At 36.8% G+C, this 26,762-nt stretch overlaps 1 protein-coding gene across 1 annotated transcript; it reads right to left on the reverse strand.

Annotated features, from left to right (window-relative positions):
- Positions 1–751: 751 nt before the first annotated feature.
- LOC123940701 lies at positions 752–26,102 on the reverse strand. The gene is made up of 7 exons (XM_046003661.1): positions 26,037–26,102; positions 18,101–18,242; positions 15,064–15,157; positions 10,580–10,698; positions 7,761–7,882; positions 4,010–4,207; positions 752–863 (listed from the first exon to the last, which is right to left on the reverse strand). The coding sequence occupies exons 1-7, from the start codon at positions 26,060–26,062 to the stop codon at positions 752–754; spliced, it is 813 nt and encodes a 270-aa protein (XP_045859617.1). The 5' UTR covers positions 26,063–26,102.
- Positions 26,103–26,762: the final 660 nt, after the last annotated feature.

The raw sequence follows: 26,762 nt of genomic DNA on the forward strand, positions 1-26,762 counted from the left end.
GTTTAATGAATGGCCTGGGACCTTCCTAAATTTCTGTTGTATCAAAGTCACTAATGATTGACAGAATGTTCAAAACGGAGAATCCAAACATGTGGCTTAAAATCACACAGTTGTCTCTCTTCCTTTTGATAGGCTCAGATATTTGCATCAGTACTCTCAAAGTAAAAGACTCATAGCCTTGAGGCTGGAAAGATGAGTTCCTGGAGTTTGGAGGAAGACTTAGAGCTTTTATTTATGTTAAATTTTTATGCCATCACTTAAAGATCTCTCTTTTTAATGTTTAAAATATCCATTATGTATTTCTCTAGTATTTTAGGTATAAGATTCCTAAATAAAAATTATATGTGTATGTTCAAAATTTATTTACTGTTGGAGTATAGAATTAAAAAAACTGGAGGGGTGCCTTGGTGGGAAGCCTCTGCCTTCAGCTCAGGTCATGATCCCAGGGTCCTGGGATCGAGCCCTGCATCAGGCTCTTTGCTCAGCAGGGAACCTGCTTCCCCTTCTCTCTCTGCCTGCCTCTCTGCCTACTTGTGATCTCTCTCTCTCTCTCTCTCTCTGTGTGTCAAATAAATAAATAAAATCTTTAAAAATAAAACAAAACCGGAGATCACTAATTTAAAGGAAAGCAATATATAAATATATCATATATATGATATATACATGGTAAGTGACAATATTTAGTATGTATCTCCTGTATTTATGAGCTTTTAGAGACAATAGTGATTGCTTTCTTTTTCTACAAATTGCATTATGATATAATACACATTTTTGAAAAAATATTGGCTTCTGGTGGTGAAGAATCTTCTGGTAGCTTCGGGATTCCATCCAGCATTTTTAAGTTTGGCAAACAGGAGAACACTCTAAAGCAAAAGTTAAAAAAAAAAATAAGTAACTATACTGAACAAAAGCATTGTTGATTGAGAGATGAGTGTCTATCATTTTATTCTGTTTTTTTTTAATCTTTACAATAGAGTTATAATAAAATCCTCTATGTTCAATGAGCTGATCATGCTGCTGTAGCTTGCCCTCTCTGGGAGCTACCATATAGTTCTATAGATCATAAGTATAGATCAGAGAAGTGGTGCTGTGTACAGTCTGTTTTTATAAGAGAATTTCAGTCCTGTTTTACAACATTCTATAAAGGAAAAAAAATGAAGGAATTTAGCCAAATAACCATGAGAGAAAGAATGAGATAATGATATGTGTGCATATTAGAAAGTTAAAAGTTTTTTTTTTTTTTTTTAAGAAGTAAAGAAAACACATGTTGTTTAATGATAGTTAAGGAAGAATTCTGGCTCTAAGGCATACGAGAAGAGATGGGAAATAGTCTTGTCCTGAGTTATTTTCTCTTGATAGAGAGCATTTCTGAAGATCACATTTCAGATTTACATAGTCAGTCCCAGGTTCAGGAAGGGGTCCTGCTCATCTGTCCAGTTAAACAGTCAAATGCCTGGCAGAATTATAAAGCAGTTTTCCTTTCATGTGGATAGATCTTCTAGATGTGGGAGTTCTGTGGGCCCAGACCAGAGGGAAGGCATACTAGGACTTGCCCAGGATGAAAGATACCAGAACCTGTCAGTAGACATGCCATGTCAACTAATGGTGGTGTTGACTTCCTTGGGTGCTCTCATTGGCCACATAATTTTCTTAGCACTAATTACTTCCTAAACATTATATTATTTAATCCTCACACCAGTTCTGTCAGGTTTTTGTCCCCCATTTTAAGTCATTTATCCAAGTTCGTAAAGCCTGTGGGGGACAGTACAAAGATGAAAATCTAAGCCTTCTGACCCTAATGTTCAGACTTAGCTGTCAGGAAACCCTAGCTACTACTTTTCAAAAAGTCAAACTGTGGTGAACTCAGATCACATTGACCTCTGAAGAAGAGTAAAAGAGTTTGCCTGTGGTTGTCCCAGGACATGGGGCTGCCTTCTACCTACTGGGACTTACACTATGAGCTTTATCAGTAAGTTTTTTCTCTTTTGAACTGTGATTTCTTCTTATTGGAGGATCTGAAACAAAGGAGGAAGGGAAAGACAGTCACAATTCTAAGTGACAATGACCAAGAAAGTCTTATACTTAAATAATTCTGATTATGATATAAAGGGACACTGAAAGTCTGGCCCAAATCCTAGAGCCAGAGATACCCAGAGACAGAATGAAATCTGTTATAATCCTCAAAGTGTGGGTTTTGGCTAGGTGACTTAACCCAAATTTGGATGAACTTGGGAGTTCAGTTTGGTTTGGGCAGACCTTTCTGTTTAAAGTATCCCTGTACTACGCAAGTCAATACAATCTGGCTTTTTATAGCTTGAATGCCAGTCTGTATCCACCTTGGACTCAATCCAACAGAGTTAAGGTTAGAAAATAGAAGAACCTCATTATATCCCTCATTCTCACATAACTCTATACCACATCATAAATTTTGAAGACAGATTTATAGTCAGACCTCAGGGCATATCAGATTTCAGACAGTTAATCTTAATTCTATTGTTGTAAGGCATCCTTTGAGGGGAAGCAAGCAACTGAATTGGGAGCAAAATAAAATTCCACATATAAATTAACAAAACTAAAATGTGATACTAATCAATTGTCTTTATGACTAGAAATGCGCCTTTTTATGAATGATGTTGAAATGTCCGGCTAAACCTCCTCTGACTGTAGGAAATATAATTTTAAATTTCAAAATGTTATTATAGTTAAATCTCAGTTCAATTTTAAAGCAACTGTGCTCTACTTTTCACTTATGTAAAAGCAATTTGAGAATTTATTATCACAGAACATGAATTTTGCCTTCGGTCTAGTCATGGAGGAGACAATGGCAGTAATAAGATTTATGTAGGAACAACAGAGATTAGAATTCTTATTTCGACAATTTTTTTGTTATACACCAGGGTTTAAAGAGCATAATATTATCTAGGCCTCGGAATATGGTTGTTGTCATGGGAAAATGGCAGTTTGAGAAAGGAAGGTAGTGAGAACTATGTCTTTTATTGAAGTCAAATGTAGATGAAGGACATAATCAAGACCAGGTACACACCTAGAGATGATCTAATCCTTTGTATGACAGATTCAAACTGAGACATGAGTTGACTTGTTATCTGGGAACAAATGCAAGTTCTAAAACTCAGTGGTTTGTTTTTGCCCTTTAAATTCCCACAAGCGGTGCTGGGAATTAGCCAGGGAAGAGGGAATTTTCTGCATACTCCAAGGTATACACTGCATTATTACCACTAGGAATTTTCCAGTAGTGACAAAGGAATAAAATGGTTTATTCTTCACAGGTTTTCAAGGACATTCAACCAGTGGGGTAGATTGAATCAGTCACTTCTTTGTATCCATTTAATGGTGCCCTTGTGGCCCAAAGGAGTGAAAATAAAGTCAAAGAATAGAGGTGCCTGGGTAGCTTAGCTGGTTGAGTATCTGGCTGTGGATATTGGTTCAGATCATGATCTTAGGGTACTGAAATTGAGCGTGGCATCAGGCTCTGTGCTGGGTATCAAGCCTGCTTGGGATTCTCTCTCTCCCTTTTTCTCTTCCCCTCCCCTGCTCACTCTTGCTCTCTCTCTCTCAAAAAAACAAAACAAAACAAACAAACAAAACCCAGAAAATAAACCATTTATAAAACTATCACATGGCCATTGATAGGAATCTGTACATAGAAATCTTTAAAAAGACATAATATCTATTAAACATTATGAGAGAAAACACATAGGATTTGGAAGTCTAAAATGAAGCATCTTTGTATATGTAAAGTCACATTATAAGAGAAGCCTACAGTTTTAAAGCAATCATAAATTATCTGAGAGAAGAGTGTATTGTATAGAATTTTTTTTTTTAAAAGATCAGTTCAAAGTTCTTCAGGTGAGATCAGAAGCATGAAATGTTCAAAGTATAGTAGATAGGATAAATATTTGCCAAGTGAATTTAAGTTCCAGGGAAACAGCTAGTCAAAGTATAACATTCAATGAAGAACACAGATGACAAAGGTGTTTGGGGGCCTTACCGTTTCCGGTAATTTTGGTGAAACTCACAAGGGTTCCTCTTGAGCGTAAGGGATTCTAGTGGAGTGCACCACAAACTTGAGAGCCCAGTCAGAGACTCAATGCGGTTTTCAACCAAGGATAGATGCTGTATCTGAGGTATCTTTGGCAATTGCTTGAAAGATGTGAGATGGTTTTTGTTCATATTTAAAACTCTGCATCTGGATAAAAAATATAAACACCTTGTCATTTGTCTCCTGAAGAAGATGGTTGACTACCAAATCTTGCACAGGACTAGCATGCCTCATCTAGACTATAACCCCTCAAAGGAGTGACAGTGATATTTTCTACAACTGTGGTTTATAAGAGAAATATTTATATCAAAATATGAAGAGAAAATAGGCTGAATATATGAGACTATAAGCCTGCTGAATACAGAAGTCTGTTTTCTTTTCCAATGTATACACTCAGTACTTGGCATGGTAGTTAGTCCATGGTGGGTTTGCAGTATGTCTCAAATGAAGGAGTGAACGGCTGCAATGAATGAGTGAATCTCAATGATCTAGTTGTTCACACAGACACTTAACAACTTACGGAGAGTATTGCCTCAAAGGAGTGAGATCTGTTCTTTTTTTTCCCTATTTTTCCATACTTAAATTCTATATTGAAAAAATAATGTTTTAAATTTAAAAAAAATCTGGTTATATATAAAAGAAAACTAAAAGGTATCCTTAGGAGAAGAAATGAGTGTTGGGCACTGAGGTTGAATACATTTTCGTGACATATCCTGCTTCTCAATATTTTTGCCTTAAAGCTCTAATTGTATAAGGCCATGCAAGTAGAGGAAATAATTCAAATCTATCACTGACACATTGCCTTAAGGAAAAATTCTTTTTTTTTTCCCCTTAAGGCGATATATCAGTATAAGCTGGGATTAAATGCCATGAGAGAAACACAGGGAACTTATTTATGGCCTTGTACCCCCACAAAGATACTTAGTAAATAATTATTGCTAATGGTAAAGATGGTGCTAAACAGAGAGAGAGAGCTTCCACACAACTCTATTAGAAAAATCCACTTTAGGGCGCCTGGGTGGCTCAGTGGGTTAGGCCGCTGCCTTCGGCTCAGGTCATGATCTCAGGGTCCTGGGATCGAGTCCCACATCAGGCTCTCTGCTCAGCAGGGAGCCTGCTTCCCTCTCTCTCTCTGCCTGCCTCTCTGCTACTTGTGATCTCTCTCTGTCAAATAAATAAATAAAATCTTTTAAAAAAGAAAAAGAAAAATCCACTTTAAACTCCCTACCTGACTGAATTGTAATTTTTTCACATCTCTCCATTTCCTTGTTTCCTTCCACTCTCTCTTCACATGGACATTTTATACAGTCCTAACCATACATTTGATAACTTTGGGTTTTTACTGTTTTCCAGGTTACACATAAGCTTCTAGGAGTACTTTAGTGTGACGATGATTTCTAATTGAAACCCCAGCCTAACTATGATTTCTAACTGAAGCCCCAGCTTAAGCAGTTTCTGCCTCTCTGCCCCTCTTTCTGTCCTCTTGTGAAATCTGTTCTGTTCTTGTCTGCTAGTCATTCTCTCATTTTCAATGTATATTCACATTGGGCTCTGAGATTCAGCCCATCACACATCCCCAGTCTGTAGGAGGTTAGGGGTGAAAAGCAGCAAACCACGTGTGGTGTTTTTCCCTGGGGCAGAAAGAAGGAGGCCATGAATTAATACATCAACGTTTTTCTCCTTGGACACCTTGATTTGGCAGTTGTAAAATTTGAATTGCAATTACATAATTTGATATTATATAGTCTATTTCTATAGAAAGAAAAGCCAAAAGAATACATCCAGAGAACACTAAATCTGGGGCAAGTCTTTTCTTTAATGATTATGGTTTCGCTCCTTCTCTTTTTTATGTAATATATCAAAGATTTAGAGGTTTATTGATCTGGATCAGGTCAAGTTCAAATACTTCAAGTACACAATATTCTAGTTCAGTATTTCTAAAGTATGCCATGTGATTATTAAGCATGTTTTTGTTGCATGTATATTTAAATATGTATTAGAAATATAACTAATGTTATCACTATTATATCCCTAGAAAAGAGTCTGGCAAAACAAAAACAGAAACAAAAACCTGAATAAGTCAGTATCAACTGCCAGTGATTTTTATTTATAGTAGTGATAATAATTTTCTTTTGAGAATTTTTATTTCAGTATTTAAAAATTTGTTATTTAAGAAGAACATAAGTAGGGGCGCCTGGCTGGCTCAACTACTAGAGCATGCAACTCTTCATCTTGGGGTTGTGCGTTTAAGACCCACATTGGGTGTAGAGATTACTTAAAAAGAACACAAGTAAAGTCAAATGCTATGCAAGTCTATCTAAAATTTCGGAGGGGCTTTGGTAATGGCTGAAGATACCCAGGGACATTGCTTATTCTGATACCTCCTCCATCTCCTGACTGCTTCCTTCTCCCATGTGGCTGTGATGTTGCATGTATATTTAAATATGTATTAGAAATATAACTAATGTTATATTTCTATATAGATAGATAGATAGATAGTTATCTATCTATATATATAACTATATATATAGATAGTTATATATATGATTAGCATATGACTAGCCCCTCCCTCGCCGCACCCCCCCCCCCCCCCCCCCCCCCCCCCGGCTCATCTGGGCCTCACGCTTACTCCCCCTTCCGCGCCCTGCCCATGGGTCGCATTCGGCCGCACGACTGTTAGCCGTGGGGGCCAGGCGGGGTGGGGGGGGGGCGGGAAGGGGGGAGGGAGAGGCGGGCTGGCTCGGCCACGGCCAGTAGGCCAGTAGACCCCGCCCCCACCTCGGGTCCGTCCACTCCCGGCTGCACGGACACAGACGCCGCTGAGCACGAGCCTGGGGGAGGTGGGGGGATGGGGGCGGGGCACGAGACATTAGTTACTTGAATATATATATATATATTAGTTACTTGAATAGATATATATAGTTTTGTTCTTGTCTGCTAGTCATTCTCTATGAAATATATTTTTATCACCCAGGGATAAGTGTTCCCACTCAGAGATGTAACTTAACCAGCTCTAAGATTTATCCTTCCTTCTTGTGTCTGCTTGATTTCCTTCATCTCCCACTTTTTGCCACCCTACCTACCCAGTGTGCCTAATGCAGCAGACAGCAGCTCTCTAAAAAAGGAGTTCTCAAGCAATCCTGAGCAAAAAGGCAGATTATCTTTAATGTCAGGAGTTTGGGATCTTTGGAAGATGGAAGAATCTATATATTTAAAAAAAAAAAACTTTTAGTTTGTTTCTGTTGCTATTCTGATTGACTATCCTCACCCTTCGTTAAAATGTGACCTTGAAACCAAGACTCTTCTCAACTACCTGTAGTCTTTCCTCATGGGTGCTCAACAAATATGACTAAAAATGTCTATGTTACAACAGTTGTACTTATATAATGTAATTGCATTTTCCAGTGTACAATACAAGGGATGTGGCAAGCTTTTCTGCCAGTGTGATTCTCTGATAACAAACTACTCCTCTAAAAATTGATGATAATATTAATTTGGAAAGGAATAGATTTTTTTCTCCTCTAAAGTATGACATTTTGATGTATAAATTTCCCTTTTTGCCTTGCTTGGGTATCATTTACCACTATTACCCTTAAGACCTGACCATATGGCCACAGTAGGTACAGGAAATCATCATATATGTCCAAATACCAAATATTTGACTTTAACTTAATAACTAGACATGCTAAAGGGCAGGTACCTTGGCAATCTTATGGCACTTAAGTCCACCAGTGAATTATCCACTAACCAGAGGGTTTCAACTCGAATTAGTCTTCTTAGAATCCTGTTAAAATTTGCAACTTGATAAGGGTCCCCCAAATCCTGAAATGAAAGGTTCAAATTCTGAAGGGAAAAATAAATAAAAAGAAAAAGCAAGTTCTTTGTCAACGTTTAAAAATAGTTATTAATTAAAATTGTGTTGTAGATGTTATTGAGATCAATAGTTTTCCACCGTTTTTGGTGTGCACTCTAAAACACTCACACATCCAAATCCTCACAATTATGTGGCAGCGATTCATTCTCAAGGTAGGGGAGGTGAAAATCCTGACCTGATTCTGATTAGAATTACCTACAAGGTTGGAAGTAGGGAAGGCAGGCTCCTGAAACTGATTCTGAAATTTTCTAGGGGTAAAGAGTAGAAGGGATAAAATTCTATTTTGGAATTACTGATTGAAATGATTAGTTATCCTTGGCCTCCTTGGAAATATGCAGAAATCACATTTAAAAAGATTTCACTCCCCCACCCCGGTGCTAACTTGTCTTCTGTGTATTATGAAAGTTATTGTTGTTCCCCTTTTCTTCTTAAAGAAAGTAAAAATGACACCTAATAATAAGAAGAAGATTATTTTTAAAATAATAAGTACTATAAGTAGTTTAACAATAAATATTATTTATATACTTATATAATTTATTTATTTATATGTTTAATAATAAGTAAAGAACAAATAATAAGTAATATTACTTAGGAAATAATAAGTACTATTAATTATGAAGTAATGAAGCTACCATCATTCAAAAGATGGAAGCTATTATTTTGTTTTAAAGTAGCTATAGATACATATGTAAAAATGACTTTACCATAGTTAACAGACAGTGGATACTTTATTTTTGCTTTTAACGTCAGTCAGTTTTGATATAAAGGAAATTAAAGCCACTTTTGGTGGTAGCATTGGCCCTATAAACTCTATTTCTGAGTTAATTTATCTTATTTCCAGAATTCTGCTATCAATTTCTGTCAATAAAATTAACGAATAAAATGGCAATCCCCTTTTTAAAAATTTTGAATCAAAATAATTTACTGTTTTAAAGAAATATAGATAGCTCTATCTTTATAAAGATCATTAAGTTCTTAATATTTTTAGATACTAAACATAAACTTTGATGCTTTAAGTTCCATTTTCCAAAAGGATAAAAGGTCTTAATTTTGAAATAAAACTTAAGAAATGATAAGAGGTTATATCTATCTCTATATTGAATGTCACCTCCTCAGAGAGGCTTTTCTTGGACGACTGTGTTCCAATTAAGTTTTCTATGGTAGTTAGAATTTATTTAGCCATTCTCTTAGAGTACAGTTATCTCAAGGCCAATTAAATTTTCTATGATAATTTATTAGGAAGGCTCCACTGACTTTTATAATATATCCATAGTTTAAATGGCAGCTATAAAGAATGAATACAGGTATACACTGAAATGATTACCTCTGAAGATAGTTCTGGGAGTGGAGGTCAACGTTTCAGGTACATCGCTTAAATTTTAACAAATAAAATAAGTGTATGGTTTAATTTTTAAGAGTAGAATGTCTCCACCCATTATATATGAAAATTTTTAATTAATTTTAAAAAGAAAAGAAAGCACCATGCAGGGGAAACAATATTCTATTTTTATATCTTCCACTACCCAAGATGTATAACCTTTGGCAAATCATTTCTTTCTGGACTTCCCTTCCTTTTTGAAAGGAAGGGATTTAGAACAGACCCTCTCTGAAACTCCTAATTCCATAATTTTACAACATCTATGGTACACATCTATGTGAAGCGAAACTGGCATCAAGAAGCCTCAGGGAGCAGGTTTTAAACTCAATCTTATTTCTGGAAGAATTCCTAAATTCTTCATGTACAATTTGATCACTTCAAAAACGAAAAATATTGGGGCACCTGGGTGGCTAGTCCTTAAGCATCTGTGTTTGGCTGAGGTCATAATCCCAGGGTCCTGGGTTTGAGCCCTGCATCGGGCTCCCTGCTTGTCAGGAAACCTGCTTCTCCCTCTCCCACTCCCCCTTCTTGTGTTCCCTCTCTCACGATGTCTCTCTGTGTCCAATAAATAAAATCTTAAAAAACAAAAACAAAAACAAAATACTGGCATCCCACTCTATTGTGAAGACGTTGATTCACTCTTTTTGCCACCAACACATCCTTCCCAGTTACACCCTCAGTACTCTGCCTAACATGACTTGAGCCAGCCGGGATTAGAGGATTGAAGAACTGCGGCCCCATAGCTTCGTAGTGCTCTGGCTGATGTAGGGAAAGGGCTGCATCAAAGCGAGCGGCTTGGTCAGCTGGGACGTTTTCAGCACCAACAAATCACTGCTCCTATTTTCACGGGTAAAAAACTTTGTTTCTGGAGAGTTGTGTTCAGACCAGGCTGACTGCTCCAGCTGTTCAAAGTTTGGGGCTGAATGCATTATTCAAGGTATTCTGGATTGCATCATAAACTCTTTGACAAGGAACATTGTCCAACATTTGACACTTACAATTATCAAAAGGAACAATTGTGTTCTCAAGTATTTTAAACTTTTCCAAAGTCCAGCAATATTAAGATACAGGTTAGAAAATAAGTATCATGTCATGATGAAGAAGAGGTGAACAAAGAGATGGGGAACCCCAAACACTGCTAGTTTTAGAGAAAATGGCAAAGGAATACTTAGAGTTTTGATTTTGCCCTTGGGACGGGGGGTGGGGGGGGGGTGTCGTAACTGAATCAATGAGGAAAAGAGACTTTTTTCCTGTCTTAAGTTCTCACCGTGCAGTCCTCCCAGTTTTCTTGTAGCCATGTTTCCCATTTGTTTTTTTCAAGGACTCTTTTCCCAGCAGGCCAGGTGCACTCCTCCTGTCTGAAGAGCAGCTCTTCTGTGGAGGGTCCTGGGCAAAAACCACACGTGAGACCTAGGAAGTAGGTTTACAGTGGCAGGACTGACATCTTGCCTGATATTTGGCCAGTTGTTTTAAACTTCTGCTTGATATCAGGATTGAGGAGAACATGAGCTGGCCCATATTATGCCCCAGTAGTGTAAGCAATAACAAAATAAGTCCATTTTTAACAGTATTAAATTATTTGGAACACATGTAGGTAAGAAAATCACCAAAAGAATGACTTTAGTCTTTATACAATCTTCTCTTTGGGGATGTCACTTATAGCTTTCCCTCTCTTTTGTCTCTCAACTCAACTGGCCACTTGATTCCATCACTTTCCGCTTGAGAATCTGTCCCTCGGTTTTGCAGTGTTGGGACTCTCATAACTTTCTACCTGAACTAAGACTACTTTCTCTTGGATTGCCTTGTTTCCAATGATCTCTCCTTCAATATAAATGATATACATGACCATCCAGCTTTCCTAAAACACAGCTTTGCTTAAAACGTTTCAGAATTTCTCACTGCCTACCAATTCGGGGTGGAGAATCCTGGTTTGTCAAATAAGGTTTTCCACAATCTTATCTCAATCTCCATTTCCAAACTAATTTCCCACTATTTCCCAAACCTGTTGTCCTCTACATCAGGCTTGCACAGACTTCCATGGTTAGGGAAAGGAAAGCCTGTTTCCAGTCTGAGGTTGGGTGCTAGGTGGTTGTGTGACTCTGGATGACTAATTTTAATTTTCTGAGCTTTAGTTTTCCATGTCTGCAAAAATATAGGGAAGACTAAAATCAAGGGCCCAACATCAGCTGAATATGATGAGAAATTGTTTGAAGATCATAATGCTTTATAAAAATACTGATTTCTAATTTTACTAAAATGTATTTTTCTCTGAGAAAGTACAGCTCTATTGTATTACTCAATTACCTAAACTTTGGTCTGTTGTGATGTTAAGCGGGCCCTTCACAGCAATGCTAAGCTCAGTGATTTCAATTCCCTCCCAATTCCAGCATCCTGTGTTTCCATGAATCCTACCTGGTACCATTTGTGCACACACTTACCCCTCTCCATTTTTCTGGAATGTGTGATTCTTGGATCAGAGGTGAAAAGAAATCGTTATACTAAAGAAGAGGTTATTAAAGGCATCAGGAACAAATGCTGTTTTTGTGACAGTCTTGTCTGGTCTCTGATGGGAGATAATGAGTCCATTTGTGAAGGATTTATGGAAGGCAATAAAAGAGTCCAATGTTCCATTATTTTGACACAAGCATCAGTTCTTTCCTCAGACACAGGTAGAAGCTGAAATGCAACCTGACCTTTTGAGCATTTTCTCTCATAATGAACTGTACTGTTGCCACCAGGAAATCACATAACCCTGAAGTTTACTAACTAGTTTACAAATAAAATATCTTTGGATTAAGAAATTTTCTTCTTCAATGATTAGGCTGATTGGAATTAAAATTCATAGAACTAGAAAAACTGGGCAATTATCTAATTGGGTAGACCTCAGGTTCTATTGCCTTTAATATGACCACCCCCAAATTTGGTAAGTTGCTTTGTGCAGTAGATACCCCCAGAGTTCTTAAACTCTGTCGTATATTGTTTGTTTGAGTTCTATTGATCTTCTGCTCTTTCAATTATTTTTTTTAAAGCAGCTTTCAAAGATTTCTTTGAAGTTGGAAGCCAAAGGTCATTTCCACTGTGAGGAGTTATATTAAATTGGATTCTTTCTTTTTTAAACTCAGACATGGTTGATAATTGAAGATATATCTTAGCAGTTGAGAAGTATAGTCTGGAATATCTGACAACCTTGGAATGTTGGCTTTCACCTGCTATCTCTGAATTTGTTCTTTATCCCCTCACTGGATTTGTAACTCAGCAGCAGTGACTATATGAACTTGCTGAGGGATTTTCAAATAGAAAGCATCTATGGTTTAAAAGAACTCTGCCAACTCTTGGCTCTTTTACTTCATTTAATTGGGAGGAGTTAAGTCAGTCTTGATCTGACCATCAAAGCCTTGGGAAATTGCTGTTTATCACATACCAGATAACCTTTGTTCTCTTAAGTACTCTTCCCAGATGCCCAACTGGGGCAACTGAGATGAACTGAAGTAGTTTTAATGGGTGTTTCAGGATCTAATCTAGAAGAAGGGTAATTATTATTAGAATGCTTTTGAGAAGTACTTGTTCTCCATCTCACACAAGCACACACAAAACTTAAACAAAATGAAGGGCAATGAACAAGGGACATCTATTTTCTTCACCATTTGAGCTGATGGGATTTTCGAATGTTTTCCATCCCCTCGATCATGCTCCATTCCTTTTACAACTAGTCACTTGCGAGAGATCGGGTATTGCTAATGGTCTATGGAAGGAAAATGTGCCTTATCTCTGCAGAGTGATGATATCCTCTGCATGAGTGGCCACCGTGGTCCTTATGTGGGATTGGTTTTGTTGGCTGATGACTTCAGCACATGAACTGACATTTAAATCAGGAAAGAAGGGAGGCCACTGGACTCTCTTTATACATACTCATTTTCAGTTTACTCCTACATTTTATTCCTATCATCCCCCAATGTCTTCAGTTTGGCAGTTCTCTCTAAACTTCAACCCTCCAACCATGCTCAGAATACAATTTCTTTTTGCCTCATTGTAGCGCAATCATCAACCACCACCACCACACATACACAGGCACATGTGCACACACACACATGCACCCACAAATGCCAACACCCTTATTGTATCAATTTTTCATTTTCTATTCAATTTTCTTCCCTCCAAACTTCCTAAACTAGCGTTTCTCATACTCTGGCTCTCAGCTCATCTGCAACAGAATTTCCTGATAATTTTAAAATTATCAAATTCCTGGGCCCCATCCATACTAATTATATCAGATTCTTTGAGAGACAGTCCTGGAAAACTGCATTTTCCACAGGCTTCTGGGTAATCTGACCCAACACTAAAGTTTAAGGACCAGCAGAACCCTGCCCACTTTGGTCCCTGGGAAAACCATCTCTGTCTTTTTGCCTGTGGACTTCTTAGTCATGTGACACACAAGGCCTCTACTTCTTTTGGTCTCCTTTCTTCCAAATTCCCCATAATTTCTGGCCATTTGAAAAATATTCTCGCTCAGGTCCCCACAGGACAACTTGCATTTACCTCTAGTAGTACTGCCTACTAATATTTTAAAAACAGGAGTCAGTACTTAGCAGCAAACAGAGCGGACAGAGTTAAAACACAAGAACATATTTTACTCAACATTTCAGAAAATGATGCTATTTTAAGCTTCCTTTGTCAACTGAGTTTGGGTGAAAGAAGAAAAGCATTGTGTGGAAAGCATTGAGAGAGGGAAATGAGTAGGCAAATATATCTGAAGCAACTTTTTCTAAATCAATATTAAAATTGTACAATGTACAATGTCACTGCAAGTCTGCAAACACAGATGGAAGATAACCAAGATATTTGATGTTTTATAAAGACTAAATACTCACTGCAGCCAGAATTATGCTTAATATTATCTCATCTCATGGGATATGCAAAAGAGACATGAGAAACGTATGGTGCTTGTTCTTACATAATATAGAATCTATTGAAAGCTACTTATAAAAATCAAACATTATGGATATTAGGGGCTACAGATAACAGTTCTCCAAACTGTCACACTAGTGCACTTACGAAATCTTATAGAATGAAAAGGAATAATAAAATATTGGTTTATTCTACTGCACTTAAAATACTTAGTGAAAATACAAAATGAAACTATGTGGTTTATTTAGATGCCCATTTAGTGTTTTAAAAACAAATGATAGAATGAAATCAGGTTAAAATTATTCATTGAGGTGACAGTGTCATTCATGATCATGAAATATTGTAAATAAAGGAAAACTCCAACAAAGATCATTGGTTAAAAATATTTAATAATGTCCATATGATGGAGAGACATGCAACCTTTAAAAACTGCATTTTTGGTAATGTTTAATAACATGGAAGAAATGCTCACAAAAACAAGATAAATGGAAAAACTCAAGAAACAAAATCATTTGTACAATTTTGTAAAGAAGTAGGGTATATACTTTTCAAAAAAGACTAAATGGAAACAAAAGTCACAGTGATTATTTCTGGATAGTTGAATTACAGGTTCTTTTTCATCTTTCTGTTTCTTCGGGATTTAATACTGAACATTTATTATGTATATAATCAGATATGTGAATATGCTTTAAAGTGGCTTCACTAACTATATTAGTAATTCTGTGGTATTGAAAAAGGGAATTTTTCTATCTCCGAGGAGTATCTTTTTCCCCCAAGTAATTTTTTAACCCACAAACAAAATCTACTCAGAGTACATATACAAAGATACACACATTTGTTCTTTACCTTCTCTTACTCTTGGGCAACGCAGTTGACTTCCTTGAATGTCATGTTGTTCTACCTTGTGCCAAGTAAGGTACTTAAAAAAGTCTGATGGAAGCTTTAAAATAAGAGAAGAGAAATAGCATCTGGCAATATGAGATTCATTTACTTTTATGTGTAAAAGTAATACAAATCAATGCCAAACATTCATTCAGCCAAATTAAACTCCAAGTACCTAACGGTGTCCTCATAGAAGTCACTTTAGTTCATTCTAAATTATATTTGATGGTAAATGACAAAAGAAATAGATAACTATACACATTCATGAATCCACTTTATACCACCTCTGATAAATCATCCTTTAATATTTATTGAATGGTACTTAGGGGCTACAGATAACATTTCTTCATCCTGTTACACTAGTACATTTATAAAATCTGATAGGATGCAAAGGAATGGTACAATGTGGTTTAGCCTACAAAATTTAAAATGGTTAGTAAAACTATAAAATGAAACTATCTGGTTTATTTAGATTGAGAAACCTCATTCCATTTTCCGTTTTATAACAGTTCTAATTGTTGAAGATTCTTTTTTATTATTTATTTATTTATTATTTTATATTATTTATTTATTTATTTGACAGACAGAGATCACAAGTAGGCAGAGAGGCAGGCAGAGAGAGAGAGGAGGAAGCAGACTCCCTGCTGAGCAGAGAGCCTGATGCTGGACTCCATCCCAGGACCCCAAGATCACGACTTGAGCCAAAGGCAGAGGCTCAACCCACTGAGCCACCCAGGTGCCCCCGTTGAAGATTCTTTATTGTATGGGCCCCCAAGCTTCTTTAACTATCTCTAGTTGTGAAAGTTCTGCCTTTTGAGGCTACACAGAAGCCACATGTGAGTATGATGTTGTTTGTAACGTTTGCCATCTTTTTCCTAAGTCATATAATTCTTGCTCAGGGATCATGATTTACAGATTATTAACTATCCAACAGGAACGTATGATTCTCCTTGGGAAGAGTTCCAATTTATTGACATTCTTCTTAAAATATATAGCCAGTATGAACGAAATATTTCAGGTCTGGTCATAGTCCTTGTTCTAGACAGTAAGTATATTACTGACCAGAATGTGTGCCAAGACCATATTTAGGGCAATTTTATATTGTTTACTATGATTGAGGTTGTAGTCAATCAAAATTCCCTGAATCTTATATAGCTTATGATTGTTTCAAGGTTAACACAAACAAAAGGTGTATTACTCAGAAAAGAGCATTATGTTAAATACACCAGAGATTCAATCTTCAGTTAGCCAGTGGTATACACATAAACAAAGAGACCCAGAGTATTTAATATAAAGAAATGTCATTAGAGTATTTGGAACCACTGCTTTCATCTCACAGAGCAGCGTTTCACATAGCTTATGTTTTGCTTGAGCTGTAAATTTGTGTGACATAAAAACATTTCCACCACTGAATAAGCTTATGAGGCTCTGGATTAAACTGAGTTAAGTGTTTCTCTTTGCTATCAGACTCCACAGAGCCTTTCTATATATATATTAATACATTATGAGTCTAGACTCACAAAGTGTTCCCCTGGACTTTTAAATCATAGAAACCTTTATTCTTGGAGTAGCACATGGGTCTCATGCATTTTGTGAAGCACAGTTTGGAACATGCTGATTCAAAATAAATTGAAAAGCGGTGGCTTTTCAATAAAAATTTTTTATTTTTGATCTTCATTGCTTAATCACTGAATGACCATGGTGGTTCTAATAAATATGTCAATGTCTCCATTTAAAGAATAGAACTAGTAGCAAACTAGTTGGTATTAATAAAGCAACATGAAAAAGCTAATTAGTACTTGAGCAATTTGTTGAGAAAATCTGAGAATTTGCTAACATGCTTTCAAGGAGTTTACTCATTCTTTAGAAGTAATCTTTAAAAAACCAAGAAGTACAAATTTTAGGTTATTGAGGAATGTGGTCTCTGGACTGTTCTTGGTCATTCAGTTCACATGTTTATGGAAGCTTTTTTCCCAACTTCCAGTGTGCTTTTGGATTTTTTTTTTCTTGCTTCTATCATAGAACATAAATTTCTTAGAACTTAAATTCCCTAGGGTTGCCACACCCCATTGCCTTTTTGTGCTATTTCATGAGGATCTTACTGGGAAAAAAAGAACTTAAGCTAAAGCTGTGTTTGAGAAGAAAGTTTCCATTTTTCAACCACTATCTAATTTTGAACAAAATCTCCTTTTTGAAGGAGGTATGCGGTTGATTTCACAACTCCTGACCTTGTAGGAAATTGAGGCATTAAATTTCTTTGTTTATGTTTCTGTAGGGTTGTCAGTGTGCTGCAGCTGAGTGACTGTTGCTTCTTCCTAAAGGAATAGTGAATATTTGTGTCTTTTTCCTTTTTTATTTCTGATGGACCAAGTAATTAATCCATTGGTTCAATAAATATTTTCAAATTTGGTATGTTTCATTTCATTTCATTTGTTCAAATACATACTGTACCCTGCTGTCTGTATATCAGGCACCGGGGATATAAAGTTAAGTAAAGTATGGCATTTATGCTTGAAAACTCATTTTCTCTAATTTGGGAGGCAGGTATTTGAGTAACTCATCTGGAGCCAGTGGGATAGGTGAAACAATGGTAAATAAAGGAAAGGAGGGAAAAGCACATGTGGTTACAGAAAAGTCTTGGAAGTGGGGAGTTTGGAAGGAAAAATTTTATCTTGTGGACAAAGGACATTCCAGAAAGAAAGGAGATAAATCTTAGACTAAAGGCAGAATTCGAACTGAGCAGGGGGAAAGGAAGGCATGCCATTTCTATTCTGGGGTTCACTACCTTTTCTTCTCCTCTTTACTATTGTCTTCCTTCCTCCATTCCAGCACCTTCTTTCTGTCTCCTCTCTGAGTTGGTACTAAAAGTATCAAACTTTCATTCCTCCCAATTAAAGGGTAGATTTAAGAAGTTAAACACTTAATTAAAAAATGTTCAATATAACATAATGTACATTTTATAAACTTAGTCTTAGGTAAAGAGCTAATTAAACATATTTACCGGGGATGATATTCCAGAATCCGAATGTGGATGCAATGTTCTGTTCCTTGACAGAGCTGACCAAGTGTGTGACTCCCTCGGACCAGAGCAGTACGATGAACTAGATGGGCAAATCTGACTGCTTGTGTTTCGACCTGAGGAGCTAAGTGAAAGAAAATGCTCAAAGTGTTTGTGTATCTCTTTTAAATTTTTTAACTGTAGATCTCTTTGTGTACAATAGCAATAGCAACACATCGTAAGCACCAGCTTTTCCATTTAAAGGATAAATGATGTCCTAGGAATTTACCTAGATCTCAGAAGAACTTTGACGTCTTGTCTCAGTCCTAAGCACACTTTTGTGGCTAATAGTCACATAAGTCAAATTCTCCCCAAAGGAAAAAGGGTCTATGTGGGATGCATGTGCTAGAGAGGTAAATCTAATGGTACACACAAATGCACATGCATGCTTCTAAGATACGAACAAGGAGGTCAGCCTTCCCAGGAAAATACCGTTCTCAGTGGAGCTCCCGCGGCTGATCCGGCACAGGGAAGCATCTTTAAACTCTCGATTGGTTTCCTTGTTAATCTGGCCCTTACCTTTTCCCTGAAATTTCCCCCAGACCTCTTATATTTCTACAAATTGGTGGCAAACAAATTAAAAAGTCAGTTTCTTTAATCAGTTTTACTCATTTTGGAAGACTATTCAAGCATTTCGCTTAGCAACACCCCACTGCTCTCTGTATCCCATTTTTATGCCACTGAGATATAAAAACGTCTTTTCTACTCTCCTAGTAATTCTCTGGTTTATTATTCATAGTTTTTCTTACAGTTTTCCATATCTCTTCAGTATTAGCTACAAGTTTCTATTTCTGTAATTGGTGCTGTATATTATTTTAAGCCAATTTTAAAATAATTTCTAAATATTGCTTTTTCATGTTAAGTAAAACTAGACATCATATCTCTCTTTATTTCTGGCCTCTTTTTTACTCTTGGTAAAAAAATTTTGCAGGTTCCAAGAATCTTAAGAGATGAACTTCTGTATTTTACGGTACAATTATTGTGCCTCTGTAGCAATTTTGCTTAAAAGATACCACACGTCTCCTGTATATGAGGTTGCCTTCATAAGTAAAACATAGAAATATCTTTTATTTTTCATGAATTAACTGAGCTGATACAGTAGAAGAGCATAGCCACTACATCATATTTCAAAAATAGCACTATCGTGTCATTAAAAAAATAAAACAACTGTGTCCTATTATCAGAGAGAAAATTATTCCTCCATCTGCAACTAAAGAACAAATCAAGAATTTGGTCTTAATTATGTGAAAAAGTCAGAAAGTATCTATCTTGGGGCACGTGGGTGACTTAGTCATTAAGCGTCTGCCTTTGGCTCAGATCATGATCCCAGCATCCTGGAATGGAGCCCCGCATCGGGCTCCCTGCTCTGCTCCCTCTCCCACTCTCCCTGCTTGTGTTCCCTCTCTCACTGTCTCTCTCTCTGTCAAATAAATAAATAAATAAAATCTTTATAAAAATGTATATCTCTCATATCTTTCCCACTTGAGCAATTCATTAATAGTTTGGATATTGTTTATTGAAATTCCCAATGTGTATCTTGCCACTGAAACAAATTAACAAGTATTAGAAGAGTAACAGCAAATTATGTGAAATTTATTATTCCCTGAGACAGTTATATCCCATGATCAGTAACTGGAGTTTTGGCCAACAATCAGGGAGAAAAAATTGGGAGAAAATGGAATAATATATTGGAATAAACAGAGGATGAAAGTTTAGCTGACTTTTTGGTTCATTTATCTTCATTAAAATATGCTAGCTATTTTCTGCCAAAATGAAGTCAGGAAACTAGATAATGGATGTGGCTGACTCATCCGTGGCTGTCGTCTTGTTACTCTGAACTCTGGTGACAGTTACACAGTGGTAGTAAAATAATATGGACGTCTCCTTCTCTCTCTCTCTTTTTTTAATCTGAAGTATGAGAAATTGTCATAGTTAGCTTATACAGTCTTTCTAAAGAAAGCACAGGGGAAATACAGTAAAGTCACATAATTAAAGGATCTGACAAGAGAAATCCAGTTGATTAGGTTTTTACTATAATTTTCTTGTGCGGTGCTACAGACTAAGTACAACCATATCAAGTGAAATCCAGTTTAAAAATAACTGAAAATTATCTCATCATCTTAGTTTACATTAGATTATTTGGGGATTTAAACTAGAAGACCTTGGGGCGCCTGGGTGGCTCCGTGGGTTAAAACCTCTGCCTTCGGCTCAGGTCATGATCCCAGGGTCCTGGGATCGAGCCCCACATCGGGCTCTCTGCTCAGTGGGGAGCCTGCTTCCCCCTCTCTCTGCTTCCCTCTCAGCCTGCATGTGATCTCTGTCTGTCAAATAAATAAAATCTTTTTAAAAATAAATAAACTAGAAGACCTCTTTATGCCATTATCCTGATTACTACTAGATATTTATTAGTAAGAGAATGTAATTAAAACTTGGTAACACAAATAAATAGGCTATTAACATCCCCAGTCTCTCTCTCTTCTCTCTCTGTCTTGTCTTTTCTTCCCCAGAATGAACTGAAGTATGATCAAGAGTTTCATCCCAGGGTAGGTTATCTCAAAGATGCTAACCAATAGATGACTAGCCTGATTGTCTTTCAGTGTGAGATCTTTCCTTGAGTTTCAAAGTCTAGTTGCTATCCCTCACATTCTCATTTGGTCCCAGGCACCGTACCAGAGTGCCATGTCTGAAGGACAGTGTGATGGAATCTTGTAGAAACCATAGGGACATTCTCTAAATCTTCTTTGTTCTATTACTTCTGTCTTCTATTTCTTTTTAAGATTTTATTTATTTATTTGACAGAGAGAGAGCAAAAGCACAAGCAGGGTGAGCTGCAGCTAGAGAGAAAGGGAGAAGCAGGCTCCCTGCTGAGCAAGGAGCCGATGTGGGTCTCAATCCCAGGATCCTGAGCCAAAGGCAGATGCTTAATTGACTGAATCACCCAGGCACCCCTCTGACATCAATTTCAAATAAAATTTCTCTTTGGTCTGCTTTTTTGGGAGAAATCTAAGCAAAATAAGATTTTTGAGTCTTCATTTTAAAAAGGGGGGGGCATCTTTCAGATTATGTAACTAACTCAGACTTCCACTTCATCCGCAACTGTCTTAATGTACATGTCACTGAAGTCACAACTGTGAGAGCGGCGAGTGCTAGGAATCTGAGGGACAGACACTGCTGGTACCTCAGGCAAGGCACTTAACATCTCTAATGGGCAGTTCCTTATCTTTAATATTCAGCAGATGATAGAGACTCTGACTGATAGGGTTTTTTGTTTGTTTTGTAACATTATTGCTGTCATGACAACTACCACTATTTGCAAATACAATGATTTTGCAGTTCACATTCATTAAGTATTTGCTAAGGACACCTGGGTGGCTCAGTTGGTTGAGCATCAGATTCTTGCTTTTGGCTCAGGTCGTGATCTCACAGTTGTGAGATGGAGCCTTGTGTCAGGTTCTGTGCTCAGCGGGAGTCTGCTTGGGATTCTCTCTCCCTCTGCCCCTCCTCCCATTCTGTCTCTTTCCCTTTTTCTCTCAAATAAATAAATAAAATCTTTAAAAAAATTGTTTTAAAGCACTTGCTAAAACCTTGGCAGTGTTCCAAGGGGTTTGCTTGGATTAACTCATTTATGCATCACAGCCACTAAATGAAGCGCTGATTATTTTGATGAACACTGTTATTTTGTTTATGTTGTTATAACATAATAAACATTCCTATTTTATAGATGAAGAAGCTGAGGCACAGAGACATGGTATAACTTGCCCAAGGCACATGAATATGACTGAGGGCTCTTAACCACTTGGATTCAAGTTAGATTCATATAAACTATTGTGATTCTTTAAATAACTGTAAAGCTCTGTCATTATTAGAGTGCAGTTGTTATGAAGGAAAATCATTAATACTGATTTTCTTATTCCAATCGCTCCACTTAACTACATACAAATAATTGTACTAGTTAATAGAACATGTAAATCTGAGCGGCTGTTATTTACTGAAAGCAAAAGTTAAGCCTCGCATAGTAGAACCTATGAGAACAGCATTCCAGATACCATCAAGCTATTTTTAAAACCCTCTCCTATCTCCCCTCCACAAAAGAAAATAAAACCAGACACATGCAGTTTAGTTGGTATATTGGTTTACTCATTTTTAATCTTTCCGCCTGCAGTGAACAAACAGTTATCATAAATTATAGATCTAAACCCTTATGAAAGAGAAATTAATTTTATTAATGCTCCAATATAAAGCTGCCACGGAGAAGATGCCATGGCTAAAACTGTACAGCATTTGTCAGCAGTGATTTATAGTGTCTTTAAAATGGTGGCATTATCTGAATTGGCCATCTATTCTTGGTTTTAAAAAGTATAGAATGGCCAACGAGAAGGAGTCAGGTGAGCTGAGACTGCTGGGTAAAAAGTAACGATAATGTAACTTATCAATTCATGAGCACCTTTCATCAGAAGACTGCAACATCCTTTACAGTCATGAATTGATACACCTCATAAATTGTTGGCCACAGTGGGTGCTGTTTAATTAAAGTGTCAAGTTGGTGACTATGTAACTTTGTAAGTCAAGTGAAGGAGGAAGTGACAGATGGTCTCATTTCTGAGGAGAAACTGAGCTCCTGCGTAGAAAGACTTTTGGGCAGCCATCGTACAACAGCCCAGGGGACTCCTTTTGGACACCTAGGGATATCAGAATTGTATTCGTATGATTCCATTTCTAAGCATTCCATTTATATTTATTGCTGCTCATGAGAAGTTTGTATTTAGGAAGGAAGGAGAGAAGCTCAAGGTTATTTTTCAGTTAGCCAAGGTCACTTTTCCCAAATCTTCAAATTCCCTCTCTCTCCCTTAAAAGTATTGAGGTTCTCCAGTCTTGTGAGATCTTGTTAAAACCAGGCACTTCGGAAGTAAACACTAGAAGAAAATTGCCATGGACTCTAGAGCGTTAATTCTGGATGAAAGGAGGTATTATTTTAGCCTTTCTTATTCTTTGATCATTCTTTATTTTTCTTTTTTAATTTGTTTAAATCCAGAATCCTTGTGCTCTCTCTGCCTGTATTTTACCCACTTGTAATATGGGAATGATTGTACATCTCTATATAGTAGAGATGGTGGTGAGATAATAGAAATATTCTGGGGGCACCTGCATGGCTCAGTCAGTTAGGCATCTGCCTTCGGCTTAGGTCATGACCTCCGGGTCCTGGGATAAAACCCCACAGAGGCCTCCCAGCTCAGAGGGGAGTCTGCTTCTCTCTCTCTCACTCTGTCTCTCCCCCTGCTTGTGCTCTCTCTCTCTCAAATAAATAAATAAAATCTAAAAAAAAAAAAAAAGAAGGAAATACTCTGAATGGGGTTCTTGTAAAGTCAGGAGGAAATCTTGATATGTCTTCATTTCTAAAATGGCAAATCAGATATACCAGGTTTTTAAATTTCTGATGCCTCAAAATGAAGTTCGTGAAACTAAACCCATTAACTGAGTAAATAATAAAGTACCAATAAAATGTAGGGGCGGAATGCTTTTCCCTTTTTCTCTTCTAGGTTCTTCGGCTGAACTTACAGTTAAGTTGACATAAGAGCAAATGTAATTTCATGTGTTTGGGAGCCCATGAAAATGTGATACTCAAAGAAATGACCAAATTGGGCAGCTTTATACCTCCTAGACTAAGAAATAATAAATTTTTGAAAAACTGACAATTTAAAGAAGTTTGGGCTTGGAGTAGGAAATCATTGTTTATATACCTTTCTTGGCCCTGAATTCCCCATCTCTGGTGATAAAAATGCCTTCCACCCTCCTGATACAGGGAGGATAACTTCATATGGGAGATTTATTTCCTGCTTTCAGGAAGACAAAGGAGGATCAGAGTGTCCTCCATACACTAGCTGTTTCTTAACTAACTTTATTCAAAATAATCATTATGATGAAGTAGCATATTTTGGATGACATATTCTTCTCCCCTTCAATGTTGTTCCAAAAAACCATGTGTTTTATAGATATTCCAAAAGTACTTCAGATACGTCTTAAATTATTTAGGTTGTTGATTCTAAAACCATAAAACAACGTATTTTGAAAAAAGCACAACTAGAATTATCATTTATCTTCTTCTGTCTGAATGAGTCAGATAATTTTATATGAACTTAAAATCTCTGAATTTTTCAGTTTTATACAGGGTGCATTTTCATCCTGTTTTTTAGTTCTGTGAGCATTCTCATAGACACAAGCAGGCCCCCAAATTAAGGACAACAAAAGTAAAAGAACAAACATCTCCAGAGGGAAAGCTTGTAAACCTCAATAACAGGTAGTGGGTTCACTGGCATTTATAGAAGTATAAATATATTGAAATGCCAGAAGCAATGAAGAAAACTGAGACACCTTGATGTTCCCTCTACAAGATGATACTTAGAAATTTTGAGAACTTTATTATAACCACATATATAGCTATATACGTGTGCTACTTAGAAGGTTTTCAATGCTTGAAGAATGTTTTACTACGCTATATGCTGTTATAATAGAAAATTCAACCACATACAAAACACTACAAGAGAGAATAGACACACTACAGGATGATAAGTGATTGAGGTAGATATTGTGAACAGAGATAAATCTATAACATCCCAAATGAAACCAACTGTATATGAGGAAGGTAGTATGAGTAAGACTTTTGTTTTGTGATGTGCAGAAATGTGCACTCAGAAATTTTTTTTTGCTTTCTTTTTTCCCTCTCTCCCAAACTACCTGCTTTCGTTCCTTCCTTCCTTCCTTCTTCCTTCAAAAGTTAAAGATTAAAATTTAAATTGTAATTTGGACACCACTTTTTATACCGTGTCTAAAATAATTTTATAGATATTTACTCATTTAAAAATAATAATATTGATCATAAATGCCATTTTATACGGAGATCACAAGTAAGTCTCCTCTGGTATTGTGTATTAAAGGGTGTCAGCTAGTGGGGAAAAATAAAGTGTTTAAGTCTTCACAGAATTTCTTACCCAGCTAAAAACGATTATTTCACATGTCCGGGTCTCCAAATTATGACAGTTTTTAACATTAACGTTAACCACATTGAGGCACTGTTTGAGATATAAACAGCTTGCTAACAAAAACAAAACTTTAGTAAGGGAACCGTTTTGGTCTCTAAACCCCACACTTGAGCCTGATTCCTCTCTTAGCTGTAGGCAGTATATGGAAGCTATCAATAAGTTCCACGTACTCATATGAAACCACAATGTACATAAACCTGAGAACTGAAGGTTCATTTTTTGGAAAGATGAGAGCCAAGTCACACACCAACGTAAAGACAAAAAAGAATTCAAGAAACTTGCAAACCCTCTATTTGTATAGTGTCTAATAATTGGTATGTTTTGAGAAACGTTTATGAAACAGCTATGCAATTTGAAAGTAAGGAAAGTGAGGAAACAAGGATTGGGTTTTGGCCTCTTAATCTCATTTGTGGCTTTATTGAGCTAGCAAAAGTCCTGTTTCTGTGGTAGTAATTTCATTTAAATTTGTTTAGTTAATAGGTATTAACTAATAATAACTAATAACTACTAGATGTTACCCTAACAGCTCTTTACTTTCGATCTTCTTGCCTATCTTTCTCCTGCAGCTCATACATGCCCTCCCAAAGAGCCCTGTGTATTTATAGACATACCAACCACCTCTCTCTGCCACGATGATCCGCTGAATTGCATTTGTAAATAGTTGCATGGGATTAGGAGAGAGGGTGTCAGTAGGGTTTGCCTCTCTCTCAAAGCGATCATCACCAGTAATACAGGTTGCACGACTTTGTATTTTTAAATGAAATGTAATCCAGTAACCCTATCTATGTTTGCTTTCTCTCAAGTAATGTCTAAATTTCCTTTTAATGTTGCGTTTTTCTTACCTTTCGGACATGTCTTGCTGGTACATAAAGTTCCTCTGGACTTCATAAAGTTATTTTTCCAAAGACATTTTTCATCATGTTCCCAGGAGGGGATATGAGATTGTCCACCAAGAATCTGTTGCCTCTTTGGGGGGTCTTCCGTGTATTCACTGTGACCAAGGAAACAAGCTGTTACCTAGCAACCTGGCCTTTCAGAAGGTATTGTTACCAATCTCTTAGAGCTCATCAAAGGAATTCTAGTGCTACTGGAGCAGCATAACAATGGGCATTGTTTCCAGGGAGTTGTCTACACTGTGGTATAACGGAACCTTGACTACAGAAACGTAAATGATAGCAGAGAGAACAAACCTCTATAGATCCCTGAAAACTTTGCTGTCTTCAGTTCCATTATTTCTTGAATTGTTTGCATCCAACGTGGGTTTATCCGAATTGGTACTTGTACAATAGATCCCTCAGTATTTGGTTTTTTTGCTTCTCTTCTGTAGTTTCAGAACTAGCAGAAGGAGCAAAAGGTAAGCTGCCTAACTCCTTGCTGAGATAAAACGCCTTTGAATCGAAGACACAGAATTGTGCACAAGAAAGAATAATAGATTAATAGTAGATTTTTATTTCAAACCAAATATTTGCAACTTTTCACAGAAGAGAGGAGAAAATATTACGTTACATTCATTGATTGGTCCAACCAGTTTGTTTAGAGTTCCTACTATGAGTATAGTAGGGAACACC

This window comes from Meles meles, chromosome 4 (genome assembly GCF_922984935.1).
Source record: "Meles meles chromosome 4, mMelMel3.1 paternal haplotype, whole genome shotgun sequence".
Taxonomy (NCBI): Eukaryota; Metazoa; Chordata; class Mammalia; order Carnivora; family Mustelidae; genus Meles; species Meles meles.